This window comes from Marmota marmota, unplaced genomic scaffold (assembly GCF_001458135.2).
Source record: "Marmota marmota marmota unplaced genomic scaffold, marMar, whole genome shotgun sequence".
NCBI classification, from domain to species: domain Eukaryota; kingdom Metazoa; phylum Chordata; class Mammalia; order Rodentia; family Sciuridae; genus Marmota; species Marmota marmota.
This window is the reverse complement of record NW_026000019.1, coordinates 29,740,647-29,755,368: the sequence shown is the minus strand read 5'-3', so window position 1 is coordinate 29,755,368 and position 14,722 is coordinate 29,740,647. Positions and strand designations below refer to the sequence as shown.

The following is a 14,722-nucleotide window of genomic DNA, read 5'->3' as shown; positions in this document are numbered from 1 at the left end:
GGTCCTTGATCCACTTTGAGTTGAGTTTTGTGCATGGTGAGAGATAGGGGTTTAATTTCATTATATGGATTTCTATTACACTTTTTTGCACAGATCTGATTTCAGAAAGAACTGTATGTAGGTCTGACCATTTTATTTTAAAGCATTTTCATTGCTTCTTCAGACAAATATTGTATTAGATAAATATTTCATATATATTACTCAATCTCTTTTATAAGATGGCACTAGTTGTCTTTGACTGTAAAGAACACTTTTTCATCCATCACATGCCTAAAATCTGAGTTATGTCTTGAAAATTCTTGACCACTGAGCTATACCCCCAGCAGGAGGACTGGGGGTATAGCTCAGTGGTCAAGTGCTTGCCTAGCATGCATGAGACTGTAGCCTAGTTTTCCCATCTTGGGGCAGGGGGTAAAACCATAATTACCTTTGCCTTTGATTATTTCAATACAGGGTCTTAGACTCTCCATACTTGGGTGATACTACAAAAAACTGATTTTTTGGTGGCCTACTGGACTATACTCTTTTCAACTGTAAAATTTTTAGCTACTTGTAATTAATTTAGATATTTGTAGACATTCATATGTAAAATGCTTTCTTATTGTCATACTCCGAGACGTATTAGTTGATTGTTCATACAAGTCAGTGAAATACTTATTTAATACTTATTTACTTAGTAACAGCAAAGATGACTTTTTAGTATTAACCACAATTCTTTTAAGTGGCTCCTGCAGTAGGATTTTTCCCTGGCTGAAGGAAGGATTAATTCCCATGCAGAGAAAGGAATTGAGACAAGATTGTAATCAAATGGAGTGTGCATGTATTGAGAGGTGAGGGCTATTTATGTGGGATATCAGGACTTTTATACAAAGCAAAAAAAGACCTAAGAGTTTTCATGACCAAATGACACCATCACCTTTTTACAAATCAGGCCAGAATATATAAGCATTTGAACTTCTTCAGAGCAAACCTGTCCTGAAAATTCCTGGTGAGAACACTGCCTCTTGTTTTTTTCCGTAATTTGTAATTTTATTAAAACTCTATTGACTTTTTAATTAAAGATTAATTTAAAAAATAACACAAATGTTATTTTTACTACATTAAAACTTACGAAGAAATTCAGGCGATTAGAGAACAAGGAGGGGAGCCCTGCTATAAAGGAATTTTGTCCTTCTCATAGTGATAACATCTACTATAATGGTGAAGTATGAAAGGAACAAATTAAAAAGAAAAAAGTTCTCCATGCTGATCTCCATATGGTTCCATTTTACAGACAAAAATATTGCAGTTCCCCAGAAAATCAAATATCTTCATTTTCAAATGTAAGAATTTAAAGACATTCCGAAGCTAAAAAGAAATGGCAAATTACCTTGGATTTTATTTATCTACTCTACCATAGCCATTCTTTACAGTACAATTAGCTGTCTCTATTTTGAGAATGGTTTGGTTTCCAGTAATGCACAAGCTCAATTGGGTCAGAAATATTTTATTTCATTTCTCCCTTTAAAAACATACTTTATTTTCTAATCTGAACACAAGAAAACAATAAAGGTATACAGAAACCTAACAAATTAAAAATAAAGCCTGGCACTCCTCAGCAGTGACTAGTTGCCTCCAAAATAAGCTCATAGCTTCCTCTCCTCTAACTCTGTTAACTTCTCACCCATGCTCACAAGCTTGATACATTTTTTAAATCCTGCAATAAATGTAACACACACACACACACACACACACACACACACACACCCATCTTTTCACCCCCCACCCTCCCTTTTCCCTTCATTTCCCAATACTTTCCCCCAAACTGAGGTTTTCTATGATCCTCAACAATCTGCTCATCAATTGCCAAAGTAGGAATTGGTGAAGCCAACATAATCATAGCCAGCAGGCTGACTTCGACCCCGTGGGTCCATATACTGCTGCATATGTATGGTACAGAATGACACTTGTTCTGGGGTTAAGGCCTAAAAAACATAAAAATAGAAAAACAGCGTTACAGAGACTTGAAATAGCTGGTTCCCTGAGGCATTTTCTATGCTCTAAGTGTAGGAGGTGGAGAGCTTTTGGAGGGAGGAGCAAGCTCTGCTCTTATCACAACTTTTATTCATAAATTCATGATTTGTAATAAAAAAAAGACCAACTCAAATTTCCAGTGTGGCTCTTTCCTCAAGGAAAGAGCTTACTCATTTTCACCATTCACTCGCTCTCATTGCCTAAGTTTGACTTGTTAAATACAAGGGAAATGAATTAGCGTTAAAAGCTGAGCTGTAGGTTTTGGATTGACTCTGTTAGTTATCAGAGAAGCACTGTAGGTTTCTGAGCTTCATCAAGACCAAATGAAGTGACCAAACAAATGACATATTGTGAAAAAGGAAGTCTAAGGGAAAAGAAAATGTGGGTAGGTGGGTGGGGTTTTCAAAGTAAGGCAACCAAGACTGAGATGACCATAATCCAGATCATGAGAGCAAAGTAACAGAAAGAACTGGAATCTGACCTGCTTCAAGTCCTCTTTGGTAATATAGGCCTTGCCCTCTGCCAGGGATTGGAAAGCATTCTCTATCTCATCACTGGTCTTGATGTTCTCTGACTCCTTGTCAATCAGGAATGATGTATAGTCCTCCAGTGAGACATAGCCCTTCCTGTAGGAGAAATGGAAGAGAAGATAGACCTTCCCAAGTCAGAGAAGAAGGCAGGCTCTCTTCCATGCTATTCAGTGTTCAGAAGACAGAGAGCAGCTCTATTCTCCAAGTTCTTCCTTCAAATAAACTCTCTTCGTCTTGATAATCTACCCACCTTACAGACAAATAAACATTGATAAGCTCTAGACTCTGTTCTGCATGGGTTGTTCTCTTTACACAGTTTTGGAATTTCCCATCAGCACCAGTCCCACATATTTAAATAATGGCTTGTCTTCTTTGGTCTTCTGTATTAGAAAGAATTGGTCCCAAACAGTAACTTATTCTTTCTTTGACTACACCACTCTCACAGTACACACACCTCTACCCTCAAGTGTTAGCTCTTGAATCATCTAACATTCCTTAAGATCTCATATATGTGAAAGGATTCTTCTCTCAAGTTCCATCCTTTGAAATAGCTGAAATCCATAAATCAAACATAAAACATGAATTGGGAAAATTGCAGAACGAGGGACTGAGTTGGAATTAATGCCATTTACTTTTGAGTTATTCATGAAAGAAAATCAAAAGCTTCCCAATTCATTTATTCTCTCTCTCTCTCTCTCTCTCTCTCTCTCTCTCTCTCCTTCCTGATCATCATATGAGCCGCATCCCTCTGCCACACTCTTCCTCCTTCTGCCCTATCTCAAGTCCCAAGGAATGGAGCCAGCCTTCTATGAACTAAGACCTCTGAAACCAAGAGCCCTCAAATAAACTTTTCCTCCTTTACAATTGTTCTGATCAGATCTTTTAGTTGCAACAGTGAAAAACCTGATTAAAACACCGTCCAAGCCCCAATCCCTGCCTGGATCTGACTCTTGGTCCTCTTCTTACCTTCCTGGATCCACAGCATCCAGGAACTTCTCAAACTTAGGCTCAGGTTCATCCTCCTCCACCATGGGCAAGTAATAATTGAGTCCTCTCAGGCAGGACCTGAATTCTTTGTGAGTCAAGCGCCCTGTCAAATTCTCATCAAAGTGTCTAAAGAATAAAAACATGTTATCAAGCTCAAGAGAGAACCAGGACTAAAACAGAAAGGAACAGGTCTTTCTTGTTGCATTTGCGACGGGTTTTTAGATATGTCATAGGTCTTGAGAGATTAGAGAGCCTATCTGTATCTCCGTATTTTTTTAACCTAATGAATAGAGGGAAAATCATAAAGAATTGAGCATAAATGAAATGTATTTAATCCAAGAATCTTATAGACATTTCATATTAAAAGCTGTAGCTGAAGCAAATTAACATATTTAGATCTTCATTTAAGATCTCATCAAGTCACTCAGAGGGAAAAAAAAAAAGGATTAGTTAGTTTTCAACTAATTCTGAATGGTCTAGGAAACAAAGCACCAGTCAACTAGGAAGTTCTACTCACTTATAGGTGGTGCTAAACTCCTTTAGAGTCTCCTCACTCACACCTATGGTATCCCTGAAAGGAAAGCAGAAATTAATCCATGAAATAAAACAAGAACAGCAAAAGACATCCCACATGGAAGAGAGAGGAATTTTAAGAAACATTCACTATTTGAGTCATCTAGCTCAGAGTTTGACAAACTGTGCTCCAGGGGCCAAATCCAGCCTGCCCTCTGTTTTGACAGTCCATTATCAAGAATGCTGTTTCCATATTTCATACAGTTGAAAATAATCCAAAAAAGAGCATTTTATGAAACCTGAAATTTATATAGAATTCAAACTTTAGTGTCCATAAATAAAATTTTGCTGGAACATGTTCATTCCTGTATGAATGATCTATGGCTACCTTGCAACTACATCAGCCAAGTTGAAATGCTACAACTGAAACCACTGGACTCACAAAGACCACAGCATTTATAACAAGGCCTTTACAGGATTCCTTGACAATTCCTGATACAGATAAAAATACTACTAGAAATTTATTGAGGCCTACAAAGCTGCTTTGAGATAATTTATCTTTAAAAAACATTTTTACTGTTCTGCTCTATTAGGCCATACCTGAATATTTCTCCCATTCCAGATATTATATTTTGAATGACATTTTGCTAAAGGGAATGTTTTCTGAATAGATCACACAAGATGGTGAAGGGACTCCAAAAACTGGATCAAGTCACTTGTCGAGGTAGATAATAGGTAGACTCAGGGGACAAGGTATGTGTCTTATTTCATTATAGATCCCAGTGTAAAGCGAAATAGTCCCTCTGTGGAAATGAGAAAGAGCACTGGCTCTGGAGGTGAGTGCAGTACTTCTGAAGCAGCTCTTCAATTTAGTACCCCACCCCCAGCCCTTGGTTAAGTTCCTGCACCGTCCCTCCCCTGGCTATCCATCCTCCATACTTGGCTTGGATCTGTTGCTCCAGATTGTGCTGCATTCGCATCCCCAGCTCGTGGAGCTGGTCCCACTGCTGGGCCAGACCAATGGTGCTGTATTTGATGTCGAGGATCAGAGCCTCTTCCATGTTGTCTCCCAGGTCCTCGATCTTGGTCAACTGACGCTTCATGGCCTGGATCTCCTTCTGCTTCCTCTGGATAAAGAGAAGAGAGGTAGTCGGTCAGACTTCCAGCTCCACACCTGGAGACAGGAGAGAAGTGAGGAGGCTGAGGAACTTGAGTTTCACTGAATTGCTTCTTTTCAATTATTTTCAGGAACCTGCTTCTCTTTTATGAAAATCACTTCACTCTGTAGTCCTCGTTTCTGGAATAGTGGGATGTTTAGGTGAGATGATGCCTATCATTCTGGTATTCTCTTTTAAATGTTTTTATTGGTGCATAATAATTATACTGTCTAATTGTTTTCATTGGGGCATGCACTTAGATTTGATCAATTTAATTCCCCAGTTCGTTCCCTTGTCCCCTCCTCCTGCCTTCCCCTGATACCCGTCTCCTACCTTATCAGTCCCCCTTCTATTCTTTAAAATATGAAGTTTAGAGTTAATAGCCATATCTTGCAAATAAAGAAGAGCATAATTTCTGGGACTCATGCATCATCAACTCCCAGTGATTGCATGTGAATTGTCTGCATTATTGATTGTGGCTGAGCTCTAAGTGTTCAATCCTGGGCCCTTTCATCAGCCTGCAGATGTGCATGGGCTGCTGCTGCTGCTACCCAAGCACATTATATGGCAAATTTCTGCATCTTGCCTATGATTTCTCAATGAGGGAATATTGTCCCCCACGGAGAGGAGGAATGAATTGGATATGATGATGGTGAGGGTTGTGTGAGAAAAGTTAGATGTTATAAGGCTTGGAGGTCCTCCAACTATCAACTCTAGTTGACACCTTACTCTTCTGTTGTTATGAAGAAATTAAATTTAATTAAATGTATTTATTTTATTTTCCTCTCGGGAAAAGGCAATTGAAAATAAGATGGAGAAACACTATTCTATGCCCATTGTTTCTCTCAATTGTTGGGAGATGATCTAGATTCAGTTATATCATTTTACCACATTAAGTAAGAGCACAGATTCACTGATGTTCCAGGCTGTAAGCTAGGAACCTTTCTATCTGCTCCCTTACTTAATAATTACAGCAACTCTGTAATAGAGATATTAGCTCATTGTATAAATGCAAAACTGAGGTCCATATCTACAGTGTGGTGGCCTGTGGTTAGAGTGCCACTTGATGGCAAGAGTTGGGACTGCATCCTTAGCTTTGGGGTCTGGGATGATAGTTCCCTAAAAACATCATCATGTTGCTGTTAAGTGGTTTCTCTTGAGTTCTTTTTAATTCTGGCAATGAATAAACAATCATTACTTACTTTATTTGCATCCAATTGGGCTTCTAGAGTTCCTGTTTCTTTGAGTAAAGATCTAGTTGAGAATCAAAGGAATACATTAGTCATAATATCAGAGGACAATATTTCATGCAGATATAACAACTTGAAGCCCCTACACATCTCTGCTTCTACTTCTCCCAAGTTATATGGCTTCTATAAAATGAAGTTTCACAAAACTAAATTTTCAAACCAAACCTTCTGTTTGTGGCAATCATTCAGATTGATGAGAAGGACACAGGACTGCCTAGGTCTTTCTTCTCTGCGTAGGAGAAGACTTGCATGTGTACTTCTAGTTCTATTATTACATACAGTCATCCCTTGGTATCCATGGGGATTGGTTCCAGGATCCCTATGAATACCCAAATTGTGGCTATTCAAGTCCCTTTTATAAAATGGCACATATTTTCATATAAGCCTCCTCACCTCCCATGCACTTTAAATCATCTCTAGATTACCCGCAATTCCTAATATGATGTAATTATTAAGCAAATAATTGATATATCATACTGTTTAGGTGATAATAAGAAAAATACTGTAAATGTTCAGTACAGATAATATTTTTCACGAATATTTTCAATCTACATTTGGTTGAAACCACAGATGCAGATCCCATGAATATTGGGCTGACTCTGAACACTTAAACAATGTCAACAAGGCTCCACCTACTGGAATATAGGGGTAGAATAAAATAAATTAGCTTCTTTCTCATCCTGTATTTTTATTTATGCATTATCATAATGTAATGGGATCATGATACCTCAGTTCTAAGATCTCCTTAACTAATTCTTCCAGAATAATATAAGAAAACAAACATGATAGCATGAAATACTGACCCATCCAGAAAATAAGCCCTGGATACGAAGAACCGGAACATGAATTGGAAGAGAGAAAAGAGAGATCATGTGTTAACATGGATCACTTCAATTATCTTGTTTCTTCAGATCTACGAAACATTCTAAATCATTTGTAGCCATAAAATATGAAGCTTTCTACACTGTTTCCAAAGTCTCTCCCACCCTGAGAAACTCTAAGCTTTTCATTGAAGCTCCTTGCTTTAGGATAGAGAGCACAGATGTTTAATGTTGAGCACACACTGCCAGGGTCTGATAAGGGAACCGAACCAGAGACAGAGGAGAATGTGCTATTTCCTATGTATTTTTAGACATGATGCAAGAATTCTTTTTGTTCATCTCATTTATCCTTACCAATGAGTATATAGAAGTAGCATATGTTATGGCTTGGCCAGCTACCCATTTAATCATCACACCTCAATTCTGACCTACCTAATAGATACATTCTACCAACTTGGATCATTTGTTCTAACAACTGTATCCTTTAAATTTTCACTTTTCCAGGTCATTTCCTGAGGAGATGTGACAAATGTTATCTTCATGTATAGAACATTTTGTACCCCTTATTAGCTCACTTGATTCTCATTACACTCTAGGGGGCTGGCAAAATAAGAGCTTCATGTTAGGTGATTTCTTGTTGTGCCAATAAGTACATATGTGACCTTAAGCAAGTGAATTTACTAGTTGAATATCTTCACACACTTAGAAGTAATAATATTTGTTCCATGCATTTTTTCAATGTTGCTCTGAAAGGTAAGATCAGAGATAGGAAGCAATTTGTAAAGTTCAATGTGGCATGTAAATAAAGGATTTTTATTATTTTGGACTACAATTATAGGCAACAGGAGGAAAACTGAGAATACTAAGGAGAGAATAAAGAAGGGTGCATATGGGTGGAAGGATGAAATTCTTGCTTCTTGAAGCTATAAGGATTAAAGCAATCAAATCCAAACATATAGCACAGTCAGTATGTGATTTGGGGACATAGTGCATGCTATGGGAATGTCTCCACTCCCCTTCAGAATGCATGTCATCAAATAATGTGTGTGGCATAGGGGTTGTGGGGTTGGAGGGAGCCCAGCACACCTGGTCTCCTGAATCCACTGAAGGAAGGCACTGGCATTCTGCTCAAACTCTTGGCACATCTCAAAGTTCTTGACTTGTCTTGCCTCTTCTTTTTGTAGCTCCTGCTCCCGCTCCTAAAACCCAAACCACAGACAGTAAGACTCACATAAAAAACCTGCCTTTGCCGTAAGACAACCAGTTTGTCAGCTCAGTTGGACATCCCTCTCCAAAATCTAACCTATCTTCCACAGGCACATGTCTATATGTTCCTATTTCTTCTTACCCCACCACCTCCCACCTCCAAAATGTAGAAAAGACCTGTAAGGTAAGATCAGAGATAGGAAGCAATTTGTAAAGTACTTATAGGAGTATCTAGGACCAATCCCAGTAATAAGTAAATGATTATTAACAGCAAACTTCCCCTCCTCTTAGTATTTTTTCTTTCTTTCTTTCTTTTTTTTTGGATGTGTGTGTGGGGGTAGAATTAAGTTTAAAAGAACAGATAATTATTTTTAAATGGAAAGATAGTAACAAGAGTTGCTATTAAAAACTGGTGATGGAGTGAGTTTTTATTAGTTAATCTTTCATCTTTTCACTTATCATAGTTTCAATAATGTCCATCATCATACATAACAAAAATTAAAACAAACTCATAAAAGTAGAGAATGCCTTGGATAGGGGGAGAGATAGGGCTTATGAATACATACATATGCACACACATGGTAAAGCTATTGCCCAATGTTTATTAGTGTTTGTTAGTTTGTGGCTCCTTTCTCAGTTTAATTACTAACAATGTTTCTTTTTTTCTTATAAGACACCAACTTGGATGACAAATTAAGGGGTCATGCTCACTGCAGGCAAAAGTCACTCTTCTGCCTCAAGTTACCTTGATCATGTCAGGTAGTTGCTTCCAGATCCTTTCCAGCACCTCCACCGTCAGCCAGGTGTAAGGGCTAGAAGGCACATTTAAGGCCTTAATCTGCTTGTCTAGTGCCACCAAATAGTTGAAGTCTTCCTGAGCCCCACCCAGGGAGGCCAAGAATGCTTCGTGCTCCTTCTGCAGCTGCCGGACCTCCTGCAGCGACACGCAGTGCACAGGCTGTGACATGTCCTCTTCCACGTTCTCACACCAGTTGTTGAAAGCTGAAGCCTTGTGTGCAAATTCCATGAAGAGCTCCTCAGCCTGCAGAGGAAAAACCAGACAGACTCATCTTTCCTGATAAAGGTTCTCAGCAGAAGAGAAGATTGAGGATAAAAATAATGACTGTCTTCTGAGAGCCAGCACTCTCAAAGGGATGAACTAAAACCAGGAGGGACCATGTGATCAGATGAACGGACAGGAGAGGAACAGCCCTGGGCTTAGAATTTTCTCACTGTGTGAAACTAGTCAAGTGTTTCATCATTTACAAATGAAAACCTGAATGACTCTGAAAGACATTTCACCTCTTAAGAGTTCGAGAGTGGCAAGGTAGTTTACAACTACATTTCTTATGGTAGCATGAGCTCAGGTTCTACCTGGTGCACACAAGACACGCAGAAATGGATGATGAACAAATACAGGGAAAAATTATCACAAATCAGGCAACTCTTTTATTCTTTATCCACTTCCTCTTCTTTTCCTCCAAGTTTCTGCAGATCACATCCTGCTGACATTTCTGGGCATACTAAGTCATTTTCCTAGCTTCCCACTAGCACTTGTTTGGACCTAATCTCATGTCGGAAGCTTCTCAAACCACTGCTTTAAAACATTTCCTACACTTGACCTACATCCTTAGCATGAATCTACGTATTGTCTCAAGTTGCCCATGCTCTTGAAAGACTGAGTCGTCTATATTACTAAAACAGTCTTTCCAAAAAAGCACGGATTTTTACAAACAGCAGGTGATCAAAAATAGTTTGAGACTTAAAATGCAACCTAGATTTTGGGTCAGCAGATTGTATTTCTAAGGAGATCTATCTTGAGAAAATATGAAAATGGGTTTCCTCTCCTACCCACCACAAGACTTAAAGAAAATTCACCTAAATGGAGTGGAAAGGGATAAAAGTATTATACCATTACTTCTTATCTTGTGAACTTACTTCAACAATATATATGCTTAATTGATTTTTTTTTTTTATTTAAGATTTGTTTCTGTAGGTCCTATGTTCTTTTATTAACAGAGATTTGCATTGTGTTCTGGGTTCTTGTATTCTTGCAGCAGAGAATTTCAAGAAAGGCATAAAATATAGTAAAATCAGCAAAGTCTGTTAAAAAAAAAGGTACCCCCAAGGGAGAAGAAGGGCCATCTTGAGAGACAACACCTTTTTTTGTGAGCTCAGTTTTATTGGGGTATGAGGACAGAGCTGATAGAAAGTTCCACTCAAGTATCACCTTCAAGCTCTGGATTGACAGACTACATCGATTAGCAGCCTAATGGCAAGTCTTGGTCATCTTGGCCCAGCTGATAGGTTCTACTTAGAACTTGGGTTTACAGAATTTATTGTCAGTATAAGCTTGTCTCAATTGTCCTGTTTTCCAAGTTTGTGAATCTCAGGTCTATTGTTTGAGCATGATTTTGCTTAGGATGTTGTAGGCATCAGGCCCTTTTAATGCATACACTCACCCTTGATTCTTACCTCCTGAACTTATCTATACTTTCTCCTGTAGTAAGAGGAATAGTTTATAAAGCTGGGGTTAGGCCAGGGTCCTGAAAGAGCTATCTTGTCAGCCTGTACAACTCCACTAAGGCAGAGCTGTTGATTGACTGGTTTGCTCTGTACTATTTTTTTCAACCCCTGACTGACTGATTATGTCTAACTGCTACCTAACACTTAAGCAGAGTATAAATTAACTAAGGGTCCAGACTGACTTTCATGTGTGTGTTTGTTTCTCAATTTCTCGAACTCCCTGCCTTAACTTATTGCCAAGTACAATGCTTCTTCTGGTCTGGGGATGCTCAAAAATTTCCCTGACCCTCTTTTATTATTGATATACTTTATAATATATATACAATGCCTTAGTAGCCACCACTGGAAAAAATTTTAATCACTTATATCCGTATAGAATTTAGTGGTTTCTTTTGCATTTTTGGATCCATCATCTATTTTAGTAGTACTGACAGAGGAAGTCAGGAGAGGTTGGCAGTATTGTCCTTTTTCTTAAACGGGGAAGCAAGTTTCAAAAGAAATGTCACCTGACCTATATAAAGGCTTCCCACCTAGGAAATGTCAATATGAGTTGAGAACATGTTTTATGGCTACTATCCGGTACTCCCTTTATTTGAGTTAGATAAAATGACAAGGTCAGCCTTCACTCCTCCCTGCCAGTTTTAGTTCTAAGTATGTGAAGACCTTCTACCCTTCTGTTCCAACCACTTCTTCTATTAACTACGTGTGTCTGACTTCCGTCTCAAGTTGGTTGTATAACCCATCAATCCATTTTTAAAAGCCCACCTTTTGATCTAAGAAAAAAAAGGACTCATTTTCATTCAACCAGAATATCTTCTTGATCTTTTTCAATGCCCTGATTTGTCTTTAGATTTTCCAAACAGGGTTCCCAGTGTCTATTTCTAAATTCCATGGTTGATATCCATGTGGCTGAGACCTAATCATGCCTCGTCCTTTTCCTTACTTTCTGTAGAGGCAGCTGCTTTTCCAGCAATTTCTCTCTGTGGGCTGCAGAGGCTTCCAGCAACCGCTCCCAGCGCCTTTGCAAGGCGTCATGGCGCTCCTCAATGGCTTTGCTCTGGCTGTGCTGAGCAGCTACCAGTTGGTCCTTCAGCTCAGTGATCTCAGCAAGTTGCTCTTGCTGGAAGCTCTGAAGACTGGCATCCAGTGTGTCCTGAGAAAGACCAATAGAGAGGCAATCAGCAGGAAAAACATATGGGTTCCAGGAGGTCATTCACACCTGGCTTCCTCAGATGTTTATCACTTAAAAGATGAAGGCAAGGCAAGAATTAGGGTGCTGGCCAAGAAACAGCAAACATGACTCAGAGGCTGAAGGGAACACTTGGATTTAGAATTTTCGCTACGTCCGATTGAATGTAGACTTTATAATTCAATGTTAGACTAGTTATAAAAATTAATATTAAAGGAATATTGGATCATAATATTATATTCCAAATTTTCCCCATCAAAATTAAACCTTTCTATAGCATGCACACTTTCCCAGACTCTCTTACATCTCTTACTATACAATCTGTTCTAACTAGTAGCAGTGTCTTACTAAAGACCTTGGAAGTGCACAAACTAAAAAAAGACCTCATACAGGTGCCAGTTACACACATTTATTTTTTTGTGGAGCTGTTGATACCAACATCACAAAATTCAGGAATTTAATTTCTAGCTTTAAATGTTGGCTTGTGTTAGACCAAATCTCCCTTTGAGAACAATTTTAACACCTGGATAAAAGTAAAAAAAAAAATAAAAATAAAAAAAATCTGGGGAACCAAAGATTGGAGAGGACATAAAAATAAAACTGTATAAAAGTTGGTTCAATATTGGCCTCCCTTCCCTCTCAAGGCATTTTAAATTCCTAAACTGCATAGGAAACACATCCTAGAAGCCAAACAGAAATAGCTAAGGGTCTAAAACGCCAAGTAGAATTTTTGGTAGTATTACAAGGCTGACTTCAGGATCCATCAAGACAGAGCAGCCCTGATTATAGGACTTTGGTTAAAATTTCTGAAAGGCCTGAGGAGTAAGAGCAATATGTTCAAACCCTCAACAAATAAAAATGAAATAAATGCTGAAACTATGTTTGGAATCACTTTAATCCCTGACCAAAAATTGAGGAGACTGGATGGAGAAGGGTCGTTAAATTATCTCTTTAAACCAAAATTTGTGAATTAATTTATTTAAATGTAAATAAACTCATTTTTCAATAAAAATTATCAAATTAGAAAAATAAAGTAATAACCAAATATGTGATATCTACAAGAGACACATCTAATATATTATTATACAAAACTTTTAAAATCCCCAAAGGATAGAATAGATACACACTGCAAACATTAAAAAAAAAAAGAAAATTAGTGTAATATATTATTATCTGAAAAAAAAGTATTTAAGTCAAGAACTGTTATGGACTAGAAAGAGGAGAATTTCATAAGCAAAATTATCAGCACATAAGATGATTACATGATTCTACCTAAACTTTTAACCTAGTCCAAAATATATGAAAATAACAAAATATTTTTAAAACATAATGACCCCAATCTGGTTGATAATGTAAACCACTGTAAAATGCATAATCTACATGAAATATTCACCAAAACAGAATGTTTATTTTTGAATATAAATAAATATTCTGAAATAATATAGAGGATATTTTCAAAACACAATGCAATTAAACTATATATAAATCTTAAAAAAAAAATAATGAGAAAATTCCCCAGTGATAGATAGGTTAAAAAAGAAACTCAATTAGGTATAGCAGAAAAGTTTAACTGAAAGATAATGAAAATGACAAAATTTGTGGAATACAGCTAAATCCTTGCTTAGGGGAAATTTATATACTTACATTCATGTGCCTACATGAGAAAAGAAGAATGGTTATTTTTTTTACCATCTCAAGAAATTTTAGAAAAAATAAGAGCATCAATTTGATCCACAAGAAAATGAAAAAGAGATAAAAAGATATTGCCATAGATTGGATATGGCTTAAACATGTCCCCCCAAGTCTTATGTGTTGGAAGCTTAGTTCTCAATGTGTTGAGTGTAGGACCTTTAAGGGGTGGGGTGAGTTACATAGGTCATAGGTCAATTGGAAGTGCACTCTCAGCAGGTACTGTGGAACCCCTGACTCTCTCTGGCTTCTTGTCTCTAGCTGTGGTTTCTTTTTTCACATGTTCCTACGATCCCCTCTGGGGCCCTCATTGTGCTGTTTGGACTTCCATTCAAACTGTGAATTAAATAAACTTCCCCTCTTGATGAAATTAACCTGCATTATAACCAAAAATGGACTAGTACAGTCATTAATGCAATAGATGCACCAACAAACTGAGAAAAAAAAAATAAAAAGCCAAAAGTTGTTTCTCTGCAAGATGATGAATACCAAGGCCACAAAGCTAGTATGTGAGAGAGGTCGGGGGAAACAGAGAGAGGTAGCAAGTTATCAATACCGAGAAGGAAAAAGGGGACACACACTACAGATGCTACAGACAATGAAGCCACAGATCCTGGAAATGAAGTAACTCCAGAGGACTGAGTTTCTGTGAGATGTGGGTTTAGGGCTCCCTGGCACCTGTCAACATGGCAGCCTGGTCTCACCTGCTTTGCCAGGAGAGTGAGGAAGGCAGTGAGGTCCTCACCGTTGAACTTGGTCTTCAGGCTCATTTCCTTCTCAGCTAAAAAGGAAAGAAAATGAATAAAAAGAGAACATATGTTGGTCATCAATGAACCCTTTT

General features: G+C 38.0%; 1 protein-coding gene across 1 annotated transcript in view; it reads right to left on the bottom strand.

Moving 5' to 3' along the window:
• Positions 1–1,360: 1,360 nt before the first annotated feature.
• Positions 1,361–14,722, bottom strand: part of Spta1 (spectrin alpha, erythrocytic 1) — a 72,922-nt gene continuing 59,560 nt past the window's right edge. The window contains exons 42-52 of the mRNA XM_015492038.2: positions 14,586–14,662; positions 11,947–12,156; positions 9,223–9,519; positions 8,358–8,470; positions 7,254–7,271; positions 6,403–6,454; positions 4,983–5,170; positions 4,048–4,101; positions 3,510–3,656; positions 2,495–2,639; positions 1,361–1,964 (exon numbers count right to left, since the gene is read on the bottom strand). Of these exons, the coding sequence (XP_015347524.1) occupies positions 1,839–1,964; positions 2,495–2,639; positions 3,510–3,656; positions 4,048–4,101; positions 4,983–5,170; positions 6,403–6,454; positions 7,254–7,271; positions 8,358–8,470; positions 9,223–9,519; positions 11,947–12,156; positions 14,586–14,662 (1,427 nt within the window). The 3' untranslated portion in view covers positions 1,361–1,838. The remainder of the gene's footprint in view (positions 1,965–2,494; positions 2,640–3,509; positions 3,657–4,047; positions 4,102–4,982; positions 5,171–6,402; positions 6,455–7,253; positions 7,272–8,357; positions 8,471–9,222; positions 9,520–11,946; positions 12,157–14,585; positions 14,663–14,722) is intronic.